General features: G+C 32.7%; 2 protein-coding genes and 1 pseudogene across 2 annotated transcripts; 2 read left to right on the top strand and 1 right to left on the bottom strand.

Moving 5' to 3' along the window:
* Nucleotides 1–926: 926 nt before the first annotated feature.
* LOC114417999 (aquaporin TIP2-1-like) lies at nucleotides 927–2,881 on the bottom strand. The gene is made up of 3 exons (XM_028383109.1): nucleotides 2,667–2,881; nucleotides 2,100–2,350; nucleotides 927–1,550 (listed from the first exon to the last, which is right to left on the bottom strand). The coding sequence occupies exons 1-3, from the start codon at nucleotides 2,791–2,793 to the stop codon at nucleotides 1,182–1,184; spliced, it is 747 nt and encodes a 248-aa protein (XP_028238910.1). The 5' UTR covers nucleotides 2,794–2,881; the 3' UTR covers nucleotides 927–1,181.
* A 5,221-nt stretch (nucleotides 2,882–8,102) lies between these two features.
* LOC114419225 lies at nucleotides 8,103–9,259 on the top strand (annotated as a pseudogene).
* Nucleotides 9,260–12,530: 3,271 nt separating this feature from the next.
* LOC114417998 (protein MODIFIED TRANSPORT TO THE VACUOLE 1-like) lies at nucleotides 12,531–17,341 on the top strand. The gene is made up of 5 exons (XM_028383108.1): nucleotides 12,531–13,134; nucleotides 13,480–14,238; nucleotides 14,587–14,742; nucleotides 15,445–16,386; nucleotides 16,914–17,341. Exons 1-5 carry the CDS (start codon nucleotides 12,928–12,930, stop codon nucleotides 16,953–16,955), a joined length of 2,106 nt encoding a protein of 701 aa, XP_028238909.1. The 5' UTR covers nucleotides 12,531–12,927; the 3' UTR covers nucleotides 16,956–17,341.
* The last annotated feature ends 286 nt before the right edge of the window (nucleotides 17,342–17,627 follow it).

The following is a 17,627-nucleotide window of genomic DNA, read 5'->3' as shown; positions in this document are numbered from 1 at the left end:
TGCAATTTAGATGTAAAGTACAAACCATGTGAGCTGAGAGGATTGAATAGAGTCTTGTCCTCTCTCTTTCTTCATCATGATCTAAAAGGACGTGACTCTGTAATGGTTTTCCCTGGCTTGTATTGATTGGAAGTTTACATTTGAAGATTAATAATGCTCACTTGCTGGGCCTCACCACACCTTTTAGACATTTGGGACAAACATAATGTCCTATGTATGCCATCTCATCTCCATGTAGTTCAACACTTATGTTGACACTTTGCATCAAGCAACATACTATATATTTCTTAGTGCATGTTTAGTATATAATTAGATATTATTTCTAAGCAATAATTGCTTACTTTTTCAAAGATCTCTAAAAAAAATTGACAAAAAACTAAAAGCACTCAAACACACACTTTGTTGCTATAATTCCCAAAGCACTAATAGACAGTGATAGTTCTCATGCCACTTTGGATCTTCCATCCGGTGTTGAACAGCTAATTATATTAGCATTTTCCCTATGTTTTTATCAACACAGTAAATTAAAGACTAGCCACTCTTCCATTACACTTGGTCACTAAAACCATTACTCCCATGGACAATTTCAAAAGAACAAGATCGAAGTTATAGGTTTTACTTTGAATCTGCTTTAATTTTCTTCATCTATGCATTAATTTGCATATCGTATTGAACAGCTAACTATTGACCTTTTCCCTGTGTTTTTATCAACACAATACAGACTAACCCACTTTTCCATTCACTAAACCATTATTGCTATGGACAATTTCAAAAGAATAAGAAGTTGCATTCTTTTCTTTGAATCTAATTTGATTTTCTTGATCTATGCATTAATTAATTTTCAGTATTATAAGGTTAGGAAGTGTGAACTTCTCCATAATGATAAATGCCAGTGGTACAATAGTCCTCATGCACGGCATCCAAAATTAAAAGGAAAGCCAAAAAAGTAAACCCCAGATAATTATATATAAAGCACTTCTGCACACCACCAACCTCTTGAATTCTCACCAAATTAAACAGTAGTAGCACACTTTACAAATAAATTAAGAGAAGAAAAAAAAAAGCATAGAATGGAGAGAAAAAAAAAAGAGAGAGATAGAAAAAGAAAGAAAAGCAAGAACTGCTTTTCCTCCTTTTATTATCAAGAAACATGAATTACAAAGGCCATGACTTGAATCAGATCAAAATTCACTGGAAAGAGGTGCATGGTCAGAGCGAATGAAGACATTGCCGTAGATAAGGCCAGCCAAACCACCACCAATAAGAGGTCCAACCCAGTAGATCCAGTTGTCATGGAAGTCACCACTAACAACTGCAGGCCCAAAGGAGCGTGCCGGGTTCATCGAGCCGCCAGAGAATGGCCCTGCTGCCAAGATGTTGGCACCAACAATGAAACCAATGGCAATTGGTGCAATGGTTCCCAATGATCCCTTCTTAGGGTCTGCTGCTGTGGCATACACTGTGTACACCAAACCAAATGTGATGATGATCTCGGTCACAACTCCTTCAACAGCTCCAACCCCAGAAGCCACACTGTGGATTGGAGTTGGCTGATCAACAAATAACAACAACTCAGTTTATTAATTTTAACAAAAATAAACTAAACATCATGCTATTATTTTTTTTTATAAAAAAAAGCACGAGAAAAGGAATAGAGTACTTTAAACTAGAATATTAAGATGGATGTGTGGTTACTGGCTACATAAAAAAGAAAATAGATTAAGATAATTTGGACAAGTATAAAGAAGTTCATCGTAAACACTAATAAAAAGATTATATTGCATGGTTTTTAGTCATATGAAAAGGGAGAGAGAGACCAAGAAGGACAGTGGGAGAAGTTGTTAAGAGGCACGTCATGGTAAATAATATCTGTGAAAATTTGATTTTTAACCAAGCTGAATGCATGGGAAAAAAACTTTTTTGTTATTGTTGTATATACTACATAACACTAATTGGAGGTACCATAATTAGAATTATACCTTTGGTCCCCCTTTATATAATTTTAGATAGAAAAAAGGGATGTAAATATGCCCTTGGTCTATGCATGAAACTTCTAATGCAAGGAAAAGATTTTCCAAATGCCTTCAATTTAAACTTACCAAGCCTCCTGTGACATAGTTGAGAAGAAAACATGCCACGATGGAGCCAAGAAGCTGCGCAATCCAGTAGAAGAAGCCAGTGAGGATGGTGATGTGGCCACCAAGAGCCAATCCAAAAGTCACAGCAGGGTTGACATGGCCACCAGAGATGTTGGCACCAACAGAAACTGCAACAAAGAGTGCAAAACCGTGGCAAATAGCAACTGCCAGTAACCCAGCAGGATCAAGTGCTGCATCTGATGTCAACTTACCTGCAAGTAAAGAAAATCCAAACATGTTGAAACTAAGAAAGCACGATGATTGCATGGTGTTTTTTGTAAACTTCTACATGGTGACAATTCAAAATAAAAGTCTTATAACTAATTACAAGGCAAAAAAAAAAACTTTGTTACATCATTTTTCATATATTTTAAGGGTTATCTAATTACAAGGCAACAAAAAAAACTTTGTTTAATCATGGTGAAACACCTTCACCTACTTGAATGTAATTACTAAAATGACAAAGGAGTGGCGGGGTTGAGACTAAGATCTTAGGTTCAATTTTGTTTTTAAGCAGAGAAAACTAACCATAGGCTATGGCTGAACCAACACCGGCAAAAACAAAGAGCAAGGTTGAATGGAACTCAGCAATATAGGCCTTGATTGAGGTTAAACTGAAAGAATCATCCAAGCGTCCGAATGCAATGCCACCCATCTTCAGAAGTTTCGAGGGGAACTGTTAAAAGATGGAGGTGAAGATAGATAAGGAAATGTTCCAAATAAGAAAGGTAATACAAAAGGCTTCTCTGGTGGTGGGTTATATATACGCAGCAGAAGTAGTCAAATACTGTATTAAGGTTTATTTAAGAATAAAATGTGTTTTAGACAAGTTAAAATAGGTTTTGATCCCTATAATTTAAAAGCAATAATTTTGATGTTTGCTTAAATGTGGTGGATTTCATTCCAAATCAAGTCAAAATAAAGTATAGCGTAAGGATCAATCTACTACATTTCAAAAATATGAAGATCGTCATCATTTTAAAAATATAGGAACTAAAATCAATTTGAACAAAATTTTGAGGAATTAAAAATACTTTCAACTCTTTATTTAATTAGTTGATTAGAGTCATTACGATTATTCATTTATTTTAGTGTATGTTTGTTTGCATGATAAAATTGAATACTGTTATGTGCGACATATCCATGCATATCCAATCAAGTGTTTTAGTGGCACGCTTAGCTGTCATTGGTGTGCTTTATTAGAAGTGTCCGGAAGCTAATGAATGATTCCTCCATGTGAGCAGGGGAGAGTGGTAAGAGGTGATGTTTGGTGGTGGGGTAGAATGTGAAGGAAATAATCATAAAAGAAAAGTTGGAGTGGAGAGAACATGAATGGCTTTGGGCCACAAATAGCACCGCCCATGCTCTAAAAAGAGGTTGTGGAATTTCAAAATAAGTGACTACAAATTCCTGGGTGCTTAAAATTTTAAGCAATTAATGTGTCACAGGTCGGTTTTGTTAAAAAAAATATTTATTTTAATAAAATAAGTAAATTTTTATATTTTTTTAGTATTTTGTTTTAAAAAGACAGGATTCTGTTTATTTTAAGAAGTAAACCTTATTTTTTTTTAAAAACACTTATTTAAAAAAAATTTAATTTTTTTTAAGTTTAAACAAACTCATTGGTTGTTTACGTCTATGTTATGGATAAGTTGGTGGGCAATTAGTGCTTCTTTTTTTTTTTTTTTTTACAAGAAGCAAGATTATGATATTTCGTTCAAAATGAAAGAACGAATACATGATGAAAAACTTGGCTACAAGTATTAAATCTTGATGCCTAACAATCTTAATGTGTGAGCAACAAAATTTATTTGGTGCCTAACAAAAACTCACCCTTACAGTTTGAAAGATTTGAGAAAAGAGGTTTACATTTAGAAAGAATCACATGTAAATCAGTAACCCAACTGGAATTAGAAGCAAAGTTGTCAACTACCATCTTGCAGTCACTCTCAAAAATCACGTTTTGATAGCCAAGTTTCCCTATCCATTTGAGAGCTCGATAAAGAGGTCAACCTTCAGCCTCGGCAGGTTTGGAATGCCACCAAAAGTTTCCATTTTGCATTGGATGAATTTGCCATGCTCCCCTCGGATACAGATGCCTACTCCAAAAGATTGGGAGTAGTTGAAAATGGCTGCATCGAGGTTACATTTGATAATGCCAGCCGCAGGAGGAGTCCAAAGAGGTTTCTGGTTGGACGAGCTTGATGTTGCCTTGCTAAGAAGACCGCCATGGTCGGTGAAATGTCGAGATTATTCCAGATTTTGTCGTTTCGTTGCTTCCAAATGGACCATAAAATGATAGATAAGAGAGATTGTTGAGCTGGTTGAAGTTGCTGGAGCATGTTGAAAATGATATCATCTAGCCCATCTTCTGTATTAATTCTTGGTTCAATGAGAGACCAGAGTCCAGCAGCTTGCCAAGTGTGTATAGCGCGCTATTGGGCAATCAAAGAACAGGTGCCAATCATTCTCAATGTGGTTGCTGCAGAAACCGCATTCTGGAGGACATAATCAATTCCCTTTTGCACAAGCCTCTGCATTGTTGGAAGACATCCACGAAGGAGTCTCCAAACAAAATGTTTGATTTTTGGAGGTGCTTGAATGTTCCAGACCTTGTTCCACTTTCCAGGCACTTTGAGATGGTCATTGTCTAGCATTGCTTCCATGATATTATGACTTTCGCTTCTTACTGTGTCAATTCCATTGTGACTGAACCTCCACATTAGCTGGTCATCATCCTGCACATTCAAAAGAGGGATATTCTGGATTTTCCAAACAGTATCAGCATGGAAAAAAATTTCAATAATGTCCTTCTTCCTAGTTCCTGCAGTATGATCAATGAGGTTACCTACCAACTAGTGCTGAGCAAAGAAATCTTTTGGACTTTTTTGGCGCTTATGTTGGAAGTTTTTTTCTTTTTCAAAAAAAAAATAAAATGTTTGGTTAATTATGATTAATGTGATCATTAATTTACTCACACCAACAAACCCATTGTTAATTATTTGATATTATCAAAGAGGGGAAAAAGAACAGTCACTTTTGGATATCAACAGGTAATTTTTTGTCCTTTGGTATTGGCCAAAAGTTGAAACTTGAAGGTGAAGTGGTTAGTGAATACCCATGGACCATGGTTTGAATCTATGATCCAAAAACTATCCAAGACATGACTCATCGCTAGACCAGTCCAATGGCTTTGTTTTCAGCAGAGTTTAAAGTGCCATTTAAAGCACAGTTGACTCAGTTGCAATAACCGTTCTCTGTAATACCGAAATTTTCCAAAGAAGTTTCATTAGATCAGAGGCATATATACTGGTAACCAACTATAAATTCAAAGTAATTTTTTGTTATAATAAAGTCTTGTAGGATTTAAGAGAGGCTCCACTATTAAAGTGATAAATACATATAAGGGATCTCCCCAAGGGGATCCAAGGATATGTATGGAAAAAAGAATGGTAAAAGAATATTCTTTTCAACACATATCAATAGATAAAAATGTTGCAGCAGCACATGCTTATAAATAAACAAACTTATTGAAAAAATCACGTGAGACTTATTAAATAAAAAGCAAAATTAAATCAATTTATAAATTTTAATAAATTTTAAAGAAGAGCCTCTTTTATCGTTGGACTTGAGAAATCTCCTATGGATGCATGACTTGTAGGATTGGAGTTGCAGTTAAGGAGTCATTGGAAAATATAAAAAATAATATAAGTAAGAAACTACCATAATTTAATCATTCAATACTTTAAATTTAAAATAATTTTTATTATAGATTATCTAATATTTTAAATAAAAACCAATATTCATACAATATAAATCTATAAATAAGTTTCAAACACAAATAAACATCCAATGTCTTAAAAATAATTATAAGTTCACAAAAATAACATAAAAAAATACATTTTTCTTTTTTTTTTTTAAAAAAGAGAGGAACACCCTGTTCAACCAAAAACTTACCTCAATTCAACCAAAGACCCATCCGATATGATTCAACTCAAGTCATATTGATTTTAATATATTTTTTATTCTCTTAACAAACCAAACTAATTTACTCATTGAGTTCCATCGGATCAGTCGGTTCAGTTTTCAAAACATTGAAATGATGGATTACTTACAATAATTTTGTTGATTTCAATAGGTTGGTGTAGCTACATAATATGAAAAAAAAAGGAGACAAAAAATAAATAATCATAATAGAAAGGCTTAGAAAATCTTATTCTAAGGATTTTTTTTTTCTTCTAGACCATTGGTATCCTTTACCAAGACAATTTTATTCTATAAAATACTAACAATATAACTTTTAATGAAATATATTTTTTAATACATTTTTTATACTAAAATTTATTAAAAATTACAAAAAAATTGAGTTCAACTACTTATTTTATAAACTTCATTCATAATTTTTGTTACATTTTAAACAATAAAAGAGAACATGATAAAAGAAGTATGTTGAACAGTGTCTAACTCTTACTAATATTTCTTCTTTTTCTTTTATTCTTTGACCGAGTATTCCCCCAGACATTTGCGATTCTAGGATTGAAATTCCTGACATTACAAGTAAAATTCATTTGGGGTCATAATTCACCTCTATTGCAATCAAGTTATTGCTAACTACTATAGTTATTAAACAAATAATAAAATATAATTGGAGAGGTGCTAGTGCTGTTTAAAATATGTTAGAAATGGACAGAAACAAACAAGTATAGTGCAAGGTGAATCGATGAACCACAACACAAACAGGTACTACATAGGAGAAGTCTCCTTGTCGGATTCTGGCTATTTATAAAAAATCAAAGTAAACATGTATTGCTTTAGAAAGAGATGATTTCGCTGTTTGGCCCAAGGTGCTCTTATGGGCTGCCCTGGTTTTAAGAAACAAAATGGCTGGAGGCATTGGTGAAGGGACTTGTTATTTATTCCAACAGTTCTATTGATCCCTACAAACATTTTTAATTTGTATAGTGGAAATATACTTTCCTTGTATTAGAGGGATGCAAAAAAATTTGTGTAACGAAATTATAATTCTATTGTAAAATGCACAACGTAATTCCATCGTGTAAGCGAGGTTGCAAAAATATTACACAATAGCACTGATTCTATTGTGTAAGAGGAGATATGAAAAAAATTTATAATGAAAATATGATTTTGTTGGACTATTACATAACAAAATTATATCTCCATTATGCATTTTTCCTGTCTCACAGTACAACACAAGTATGATTCTAGATTTGTAACACAACATAATGAAGATTTAGTTTTTGTTATGTTATACAATTGGTAAGATAATAAAATTATATTTCCATTGGATTGCTGAAAAATCTAAAAAAAAAATAGAATTGTGATTCTGATGTACCAATTGTACAACCGAATCAGATTTTGTTTGACTATCAAACGCGAAAAAAATACCGTGTAGAGGAGGGAGCTTTTTGCGAGGCAAGGAAGGAAGAAAGAGAAAGAAGCATGAAATGAAGAAAGGTTGGTAGGAAAGGTGGGTGCCAATAATTGGAGGAAAATGTATTTTGATATTTTCGCAAAGTAAAGACGAATATCTTGTGACATTAATAATTTTAAATAAAAAAATCATCCTTCACGTTGACTCTTCTTCTTCTCGCATAGTTCTGTTAGTTCCTTCCCCAAGGTGCTTCCGACGACGATCACCATAACATTTTCGTCTTCTCTATCGCACACCCAGGTTTGCATTTTTTTCGTTTGTTCACTCGTTTTTCTCCGCTTTTCTTCACTCTTTTGTGTACGCGTCTTCTTTATGTCATTTTTGGTTGGCCTAATGGCACCGTCGGCGTCCGTCGTCGGCGTCGACGGTTGTTTTCTGAACAGTCGTTGGTTTTGGGTTTCGAAATCCCTAATGGCGCCGTCCGTCGTCGTCATCGTCCATTTGGATTTTGAAATCTGGAACACAATCTTTCATTTTGCCTCTGTTCTCAAAATTCGACGGTCATTTTACTGATGTTGTGTTTAAACAGGGTTTGTGAAAATACAAATAATAGGGAAACTGGGTTGGCCATTCCTGAGAATTTGGATTCTGCATTGGCTATTCCTAAGGATTTGGAGTTGGAAGAAGCAGAGGTCAACATCCACATGTGTATAGGGTTTCTCCTGAACAGAGGAAGGCTCTTGGCTCTGGTTCAACCAAAGCTTTGAAGGACCATATGAAGTCCTCTGCAACTGATGATAAAATGCAACAGTGGTTCCGTGAAGGTCTTGCAGGTGATTATCCGTATATTCTGGCTTTCCTTCTAAGTTTTACTCTGTATAGGTTGCATGATAGGGATGAAAATGTTACATTAACTCTTTCTCTATTGGCTTTTGTTATGTCCTCCTGGTTTCTTCTGAATATAAGAGCTGAAAACAATGGCTTCGTGGTGTCCACCTCTCAATCACGCCTGAGCAAAGTTTTTTTCTTTTATGCCAAAATAAAGGAGCTGTTGTCCTATTTTGGTACCCTGCATAACGTTGAAAATATATTGAGTTTTCTTGTTCTCTGATACAGGGCCAATGTTTAGTTCTGGCATATGCACTGAAGTTTTCCAGTTTAATGTTTCTCCAAGTCCTGGAGCAATAGTTCCTGCAACATCAGTAGCCAATGTTTCCACCGAAAACTGTCAGAATGCTACCAGTGTCAAGAAGACCAGGAATAGAAGAACCCTTCATGAGCTCCCAGAGCCGCTTAATGGGTCTAGTCTGAACATAACTAAAGAACAAGTGAAAAATTTGCAGAAAGACCACCTCCATGGTAACAAGTCTTCTATGGTGGTTTCAGTCTTTGTTGATCCCAGAGAGGCTGGTGATGGTGATGTTGATGTTGATGGCATGATGAGGCCGAGGATGAAAGCTCAGTTTGTAATTTCATCTAGTGTTGGTTCTATAATTATTTTTCCTTGAATACAAGCCCTTGTAATTTTTTTCCTGAAAAATTGTTTATATTAGGTTTGAAAACTCTTGAATATATGAAAACTCTTCACCAGTCATTAGTGATACAATAACTTTTTGTTGATATGATAGATAGTGAGAATGTGTTTTTTTTTTCTTGTGAATGGACTTATTGTCTCTTATTTTGATTTTGGTGTAAGGGTTGTCTTTATGAATAGGTGATATTCAAACAATTCTCATTTTCATTCTGTTTAATGACACTCAATGATGGTAAAATGTAGGGTGTTACTTATATATGTTTTATTTTGTTTTAGTTTTTCTTATTGGAATATATATTTCACAAGAATGCTATATAGATAAAAAAAAAAATAAGCATTATAATTTTAAGATTCTCTGATGAAAGGAGAGAAATATGTCTGAGGATCCGCTGGGTATAAGGAGTGAAAGAGGGGATCATTTGTTTCTTGAACAGTTCTTTTAAAAATAATTTCTATCGGATTTTTGAGTCATAGGAGATTTTATTAAGACTAAATTAATCACTTAATTTTTTAAATTTTTATTTCACATCATTTTTATCTTTTAAAAGATTATCATAAATGAAATAAGCCTTTCAAAAATTTAAAATATTTTTGTGTTTTAAAAAAACTTATTTCATTTTACAAAAATTTAAAATATTATTATATTTTTAAAGAATTGTTTCATTTCATAATTTTATTTTATTTATAATTTGTGATTATTAACTTTTACTGGTGATGATTTATTTTTCTATTTTTTATTTTTATATTAATCGGTACTTTATTTTAACAAATAAATATGAATAAAAAATAATTCTCCATAAAGAGTGACGGGAACACTGTTTTCGTCTTACCCAGATTTTATAATAACGGATGAGTAAACAATCATTTTTTTTATAGAATCTGAGTTGTTAATTATCCACTGGATATTTCGGCTAATATCTCTTGCAAGATTTTCTGTCAGGCATTAAATTGAGTGCACAGCTCATGCTTACCTATAGTATTTAATTTTTAAATATTTATTTATTTAACTAACATTTAAATAAAATATTATTTTGTTCATTTAAAGTTATAATTTTAAATTTAATTAATAGATTTATGGTAAAGATGGGGAAACTTATTTGATTTTTATTTTATCAATATATATTTGATTAAGCATTAGACAAAGGTAATGATAGTATATTCTGTTATGCAGGCTCATCAAATTTTACACATTCAGATAACACAAGTTTCTCTGTCTCTTATAGTGCCTCTTGAAGTTTACAATTGAACATTTAGTTTTATTTTATGAAACTATACAATTAATAATACAACTATTGACTTAAATAACATTTGTTGCAAAGTTTGTGAGAAATAAATTTAATTTATTTGATCAATTATTAAATTTTTAACTAATAATGTATTCTATATTTAAATGATGTGTAAATTGTATTCTTCTATTCATAAAATAAGACTAAATTATAAAAGGTTTCTTTTTATTGATTAAAAACATAGATTATTAGAAAAGGTTATCTATATCGAATATACTTGAATCAATTGACAGAAATTATTTTAACTTAATTAGAGATATCAGATTTAAATATTAAATATGTAATTGTGTTAAATTGTGAAGAGAAAATTTTGTCATTCATAATAATATTTTATCTAGTTTGAACAAGATTATCTTTTTAGAAAGATATATGCGATTTAAAAAGAAAAATAAATTGTTTATATATACTTTTATAATTTGTTAGATCTGATTAACTATTTTAAAAAAATAGAGAAGACTATAATATGAGGAATTAGTGATTATATAAGTTATTAGGTTATTTTATCATTTAAGAAAAAGATAGTCAACGTCGAGTCGAATAACTACTCCGACCAACTTCAGTTCCAAAGACGTCATTTTTCTATATTTGTGTGCTTCACTGTGACTATAAATAAGAGTTAAGATCAATTGTAGATTTATTTCTTCCAAGATCAATCTTTACTTATAATCAATTATATATTGATGTTTCACGAGTCAAGAGAAAATTTGGTTCAAAAGTGTTAATATGCGACAACCAAAAATCAACAGTAACAAAAAAATATTGTATATAAAGAGGTTTTTGATATGATCTAAAAGAATGCATTGCCAATTTAGTTAAATATTAAAACCACGCTAAATGCATAATTAATTTCCGTTTTTTAATTAGAGTTAACACATGTATAAAGTGTTAAGCATATTATAATTAGTTACAAGTATGATTATGTTTTAGATCAAATAAATCAAAGGTTCAAAGCTTATAAAAATCTTGTCATGTTATAAATCATTTTGTAGGGTATAATATTACACTTAAAATGACATAATAGGCAAAGGGTAAACAAATCAAATATCGATTATATTTTACATATTGTCTTTGCATTAAAATAGCTTGTCTTTATGTTTTGAGATCTATCATTTTTCCTGGCAAATCATTTTTTTTAATAAGTATATATCCAAACATCCTATGTATAAAATATAAAAGAAATAAAAGATAGATAAAAAACAATTTTAATATATATTTATCAAAGTATTATAAAGTTAATTTATTTATACAAAGAAAAAATAATAAATAACTTGAGTAATAAAGTAATTAACTAATTATTATAATCAATTAATTATTTAAATAACTTTTAATGATTAATTAACTGTCATAATCAAATAACTACTTAAATAATAAATAACTTCTACTGATACTATGAAATATAAGCTTATTTCAATGAAAAATTGATTTGTGAGAAATTATAAAAGTTAAGAAAATCCACATCGTCGGGTTGTCTTGTCCAACTAGTTCTTTGAGAGTCTTCTTTTCAATCCCTAACCAATTTTGTCTCTTACTGGTACCTACTTTTCCGTCTTTGTGGCCTCTGACTTAGCACTACGGTTCCCAGGAAGACACATGAAAAACGAGGACATAGAACATTTAAAAACTAAATTTACAATTATTTAAACTACTCTTTTAGGTTGAAAGACATTTGAAGTTAGTAAAAGGATTTTTGTGTAAAACATTTACACATTAAAATTGGATAATTTAGTTCACTCGTCCATTAGATTATATTTAATTACCATTTTTTTTTATCATTCACATCAAGATTTATAATTTTTAACAAACAAAATAATAGTATAAAATAGGTTTTGGGTCTCTCAAAATATTTTAAAATGTCTCTATGAAAATGTGATATATTTTTAATCTATATATTTAAGGTTTTACCTAATTTTTTTAAACATTCAAAGAATTTTCAAAATATCAACCGACCGTCATAAATTAATAGAATTGGTTATGTCTTTGTCAAAAATAATATTACCCTACTACCCCAATAAAAAAAAAAGCTCACATAATTTTTTGTACATATGGGTTTTTTGGTACATAAAAAAAATCTCACATATAAGTATATAACACCATACAATTAGATTAAAAGTAAAATACTATTTGATTAAAATTAGTCGGTTTTATAATTACTCCAGATACATATATTATCAGAATACGTAAGATTTTTTTTTTACTTATCAATCCTTTTTTCTTTTTCTTTTTTTTTCAGTTGAAAGAAGAAGAAGAAAATACAGTGAAACTGCATTCCACGAGTTTATCTTCGCAACAACGAAGTCATATTTGCTGCCACAAATTGCCTTTTATTTCTCTGTCATCCTATCTTCGATTCCTCCCCAAATCTCTAAACTCCGTCGCGGGGATTTGTTTTCGGTTCAATTCCCCTCAAAATCTTGCCACTTTTCAAACCCCTGATTGGCTTTTCCATCTGGGTTTTCATTCCCGATCGATCCGTGGGTTTGAGATTCGGAGAATTAACATTCATCTCCGGTTTCAATAAAGTTGATGCATTTAAAATCTTAGTGGGTAGGTTTAGGGTTATTGTGATTTGGGGAAAAAATGGAGTCGAGTCGAAGAGCGGTGGAATCGTACTGGCGGTCGCGGTTGATCGATTCAGCTACGTCCGATGAAGATAAAGTCACACCCGTTTACAAATTGGAGGAAATCTGCGAACTTTTGCGTTCTTCGCATGTTAGTATTGTGAAGGAGGTTTCAGAGTTTGTCTTAAAACGTTTGGAAAATAAAAGCCCAATTGTTAAACAGAAGGTACATAAAAAAAAAAAAAACCATTTGTTTTTGGTTAATGTTAACTGCATGAGATTGGATGAGTTGGATCTGGGTGATTCAAAGTTTTTATTTTCATTATTATTTTTGTTATTGGGTGTGGGGAGTTTTTGAAATAGCTGTTAGCATAGGGCGTGAAAGAGATAGTGGATTTCAAAATTGACATAGTTAGAACTAGCTTTGTAGTTATATGGTGAAAAGTTGAGGTGGGGATATGAGAAAGTATCATAATCGTTTTTGGTGTCACAGTTTGGAAATTGCATCAAAGGTACATATATTTGTCTAAACTCTTTACGCTGTATTACATGCTTTTGTTAATGTTGGCAGGCTTTAAGATTGATAAAGTATGCAGTTGGGAAGTCTGGTGTGGAGTTCAGAAGGGAAATGCAGAGACATTCAGTGGCAGTTCGTCAGTTGTTTCATTACAAGGGACAGTTGGATCCTTTGAAAGGTGATGCACTAAATAAGGCTGTGAGAGACACTGCTCATGAGGCTATCTCAGCCATATTTTCAGAAGACAATAATAATAATAATAAGCCAGCGCCTGCTGAAGATCTAAACCGGCGGATACAAGGGTTTGGGAATACAAACTATGAACCGCCGCCAGAAGATAAGAAATCTTTTATCAGTGAGGTTGTTGGTATTGGAAGCGCATCAATTAAGCAAGGACTTAATAGCTTAACGCAGGGACATTCGCTAATGAAGAATGATCCTGGAAGCTACAAGAGTCCAAATCTTCGAAGGTCGTTGACCAATGAAACAGAACATGGTGACAGATATGAACTGGTTGCATATCGTAATGAAACTCAGGGTAGTTTTGGAGCATCAAAGAGTCAATCTACTGGTCCTTGGAATCAGGATTCAAGAGTAACTAAGGTGGAAACATCAAATGGGGAATCTAGTGCAAGTTATGTAGAGAGTAAGACAAGTGAGGATAAGTTGCTGGAGACAATTGTAACTTCAGGAGGTGTTCGACTGCAACCCACTCGAGATGCCATTCAAGTTTTCCTAACAGAGGCTGCAAAGTTGGATGCACTGGCTCTATCTCACGCCCTTGAGCTGAAGCTTCAATCTCCAATTTGGCAGGCATGTCTGTTATGTTGATTTTTTACAGAAATATATATTCACACGTGAAAGGCCATGTGAAACATTTAAAATTTGCAGATTAATTTTCTTTTAAGTATTTTGGATCACAATATGATGGGACTTTACATGAACCTTTTCTGGTGGTAAAACATTTTAAATTTAAATGGGTTTTGTATGCATTTTAATTTTTAATTTAAGCATCTATATCCCTTTTTTATAGTATTATTATTATAATACCTTGCAATCTTGCATACATCAGTGCACATACAAGCGAATAATAAGAATTTTAAGAGGTCTTGCTGCATTGATTTTATTTTTTTTAACTTCTAGTGAGAATAATTTTTTCAGGTTCGCATGAAAGCTGTTTGTGTCCTTGAGGCCATCCTTAGAAAGAAGGACGATGATCACTTTTCACCAGTGGAATCCTACTTCACGGAAAATAAAGACGTGGTGCTGAGATGTTCTGAATCTCCCCAAGCCTCTTTAAGGGAAAGGGCTATGAAGGTACCGTCATTATCAATCCAAATGAATAGTTATTACGTGAAAATTCCATCTTCTCAATCATTTTTACATTTTTCACGTATTCCGATCCATTTTTTATGTGTGAATATGTTACCTCAAGTTGCAGTAATGAAAAAACTAGGGAACCAGGAAGAAGAAAAATTGGTCATTTAGAGTCAACTAAGGTAATATAGATAACTAGTTTGTACTGAACTTGCAATTATAAAGTAATATAAAAATTCAATAGTTGACAGACTAAAGTCAACTGTGCATGCTATTGTTGTCCCTAAAGAAAAGGATGGTGCTTTGGATAATATCATTAAAGGTTCCTTAGCTGATGTTATAAGCAGATTTGGTTGCATGCCTTTAGTGTTATGTGGATCTGGAGAGCACTAAGGTTTGAAGCATTAAGGAATTTCTTCTGCAAAACAGCCTTGATAATTAAATATTTTGTGGTTACCTATTGGAGCAGTAAGGAATTTCTTCTGAGTCTCAAAGCCTTGTAAATGTGCTGTTCTTTCTTTCTCTTCATCAATTATACAGGAAATTAATTACTCTATACCAAATATGAAATATCTAAGTGTCATCTTAATTTTTAAAAATATTTTAACTGTAATTAGACCATTTGTCGCTTAGTAAATGTGAGCTAATAAGTTTTAGAGCAACTGTTGTAATTTAATTTATCACTTGGCCCTTGATGGACAGGTTCTTGGCCTTTTAGGTGGAGGCCAGCCAAACAGCTCTACAGTTAATTCAGAGAAGACTGTGAAAACAGAGAATGCTACTGTTGCTGAGTTGCCTGACTTGATAGACACTGGTGATTCAAATGATTACCATGGAACTGATGACACTCTAAAGGGTACAAGTGATCAAAATATAGCAAATTTGACATCATCAACTCCTCTGGTTGATGATTTATTTGGAGATTTTAGTGCTTCTATTGGAGCTAGTCAAGAACTAAAAAATGATGATCCATTTGCTGATGTATCATTTCACACAAATGAGAACAAAGAACATGCAGATGATCTCTTTTCTGGAATGACTGTTGGTAGCAATAAGCAGGGCGATCATGAGAGTCACAGGCAGGGGAATATAACTGAACCTCAACTTTTTGACATTTTTGCTTCCAATTCTGAACAAGGAAACCATAAGGAGCCTGTTAGTGATTTAATGGCCGGTCTGTCAATGGATGAAAATACCTCAAGTACGAAGCAGAAGGGAACGTCTCCTTTCATGCAATCTGAATCTTTATTTTCAGGTTTGAATAACCATATCCCTGACAATACTTCAGGTGGCATGTTGAGCTCTCAGCCAATGGGGTTTAATGTAAATCCTATGTTTCCCACTGGTCCTATGCCTTATAATATACAGCCTGGTTTCATGTTGAACCAACCTTATTCTTCCCAGCCTCTCAATTACGGTGCCATGGGAACTCTTTTGGCTCAACAGCAATTCTTGGCAACAATGGCTAATTTCCAACACCTTAGTAATGTCAACATGCAAGATGATGGTGTTGCTCAAATGGCCGGACCTAATGGAAGATCACCTTTGCCAGACATATTTCAACCAAATTTTCAAACTCAAACTCCTAGCTCAATGATCAACACTTCAAGGAAAGAAGAAACTAAAGCATTTGACTTTATCTCGGTAAGTTTGGTATAAATACTTTACAAGTACTTTCCATTGGTTTAATTTCTGTTAAGGGTCTGGTTTGAATTTACTGCTTTGTGAAATACAGATTAACTAGTATTCAATTTAGCAACTTGTAATTAAATCATTTAAACTGTGATTATCTCAAAAAACAAGCAATTTGGTATTTTACAGGGCTATTCATGAAAACAAAGGCTTGAAACAAGAAATTTATTATTAAACATCTAGAAACCGGAAGTCAGCATGAATAATTTGCCTTCTAGATCATAGTATTTTTTTCCGGTTTGCCTTTTTGTTGATGAGGGAAGTATATTCCTGTTCATGTTAAAATTGGTTTAATAAAATTACAATGTCACAAGTCCTCAGTTGGTCCCCATGCTGTGCATGGAATAGGTAATTTTCAATATTTAACATATTCAAGGTTTTTTTTTTTAAAAGTGTGCTTTAGGCGGGAATTGATTGAGATGATATAATTTGTTTAGCTTTTGGTGAAATGACATGATTACATTGTTTCGTGCTTGTAGGACCATATGTCATCTGCTCGTGATTCAAGGAGAATGATTTAAATTTTCTATCTTGTGCTGTTGTGGAGGATATTTACGGTGTGGAATTGATGGATTGACATTAATAGATCAAACGGTTTATAGTTTCCTTACCTGTGCAAAAAGTTGATTTCTCTTGCCGTGATGGAGCATTATAAATGACATTCTACATGTCCATGTTGACAACAAAATAATAAAATGAGAATACGTTTTGGACATGAAGAAGAGATTCAAATTGGTTGCGCTTTTAATTAGATTTTAGCATGAGAATGTTGTGTAGCACTGTAATGTTATATTTCCATGAGTATGTTGTGTATGTAGTTAATGGTTGAGATTTTGCAACTGTAATTCAGGCGTCAAGTAAAATACAACTCTCAGATTTTGCAAATGTCCATTCATATTTTTTGTTATCCATTATGTGTGAAAGAGTGTCTTTAGGCTACGTGAAACCTTTGCTGTAGCTTTGCGATTTTGTGTCATAGATTATGGGAAGTTTTATCGGCACAGGATAAAAGAAATCAGAGCTCAAGTTGTAGGAAATGAAAAACATAACGATTAGAAAAAGACCTTAGTCCTAAGTATGATCCTCAAACAAGTTATACCGCTCCAAATGAGAGGCACCATGGATTCAAACTTCAGAAGAATCAGAGTCTCAAATGTTTCGAATTACATTATTCAATCATATTGTAGATGAGT

Source organism: Glycine soja, chromosome 7 (assembly GCF_004193775.1).
Source record: "Glycine soja cultivar W05 chromosome 7, ASM419377v2, whole genome shotgun sequence".
Lineage (NCBI taxonomy): Eukaryota > Viridiplantae > Streptophyta > Magnoliopsida > Fabales > Fabaceae > Glycine > Glycine soja.
The sequence above is the reverse complement of the archived record's forward strand: the minus strand, read 5'-3'. Positions and strand labels throughout refer to the sequence as shown.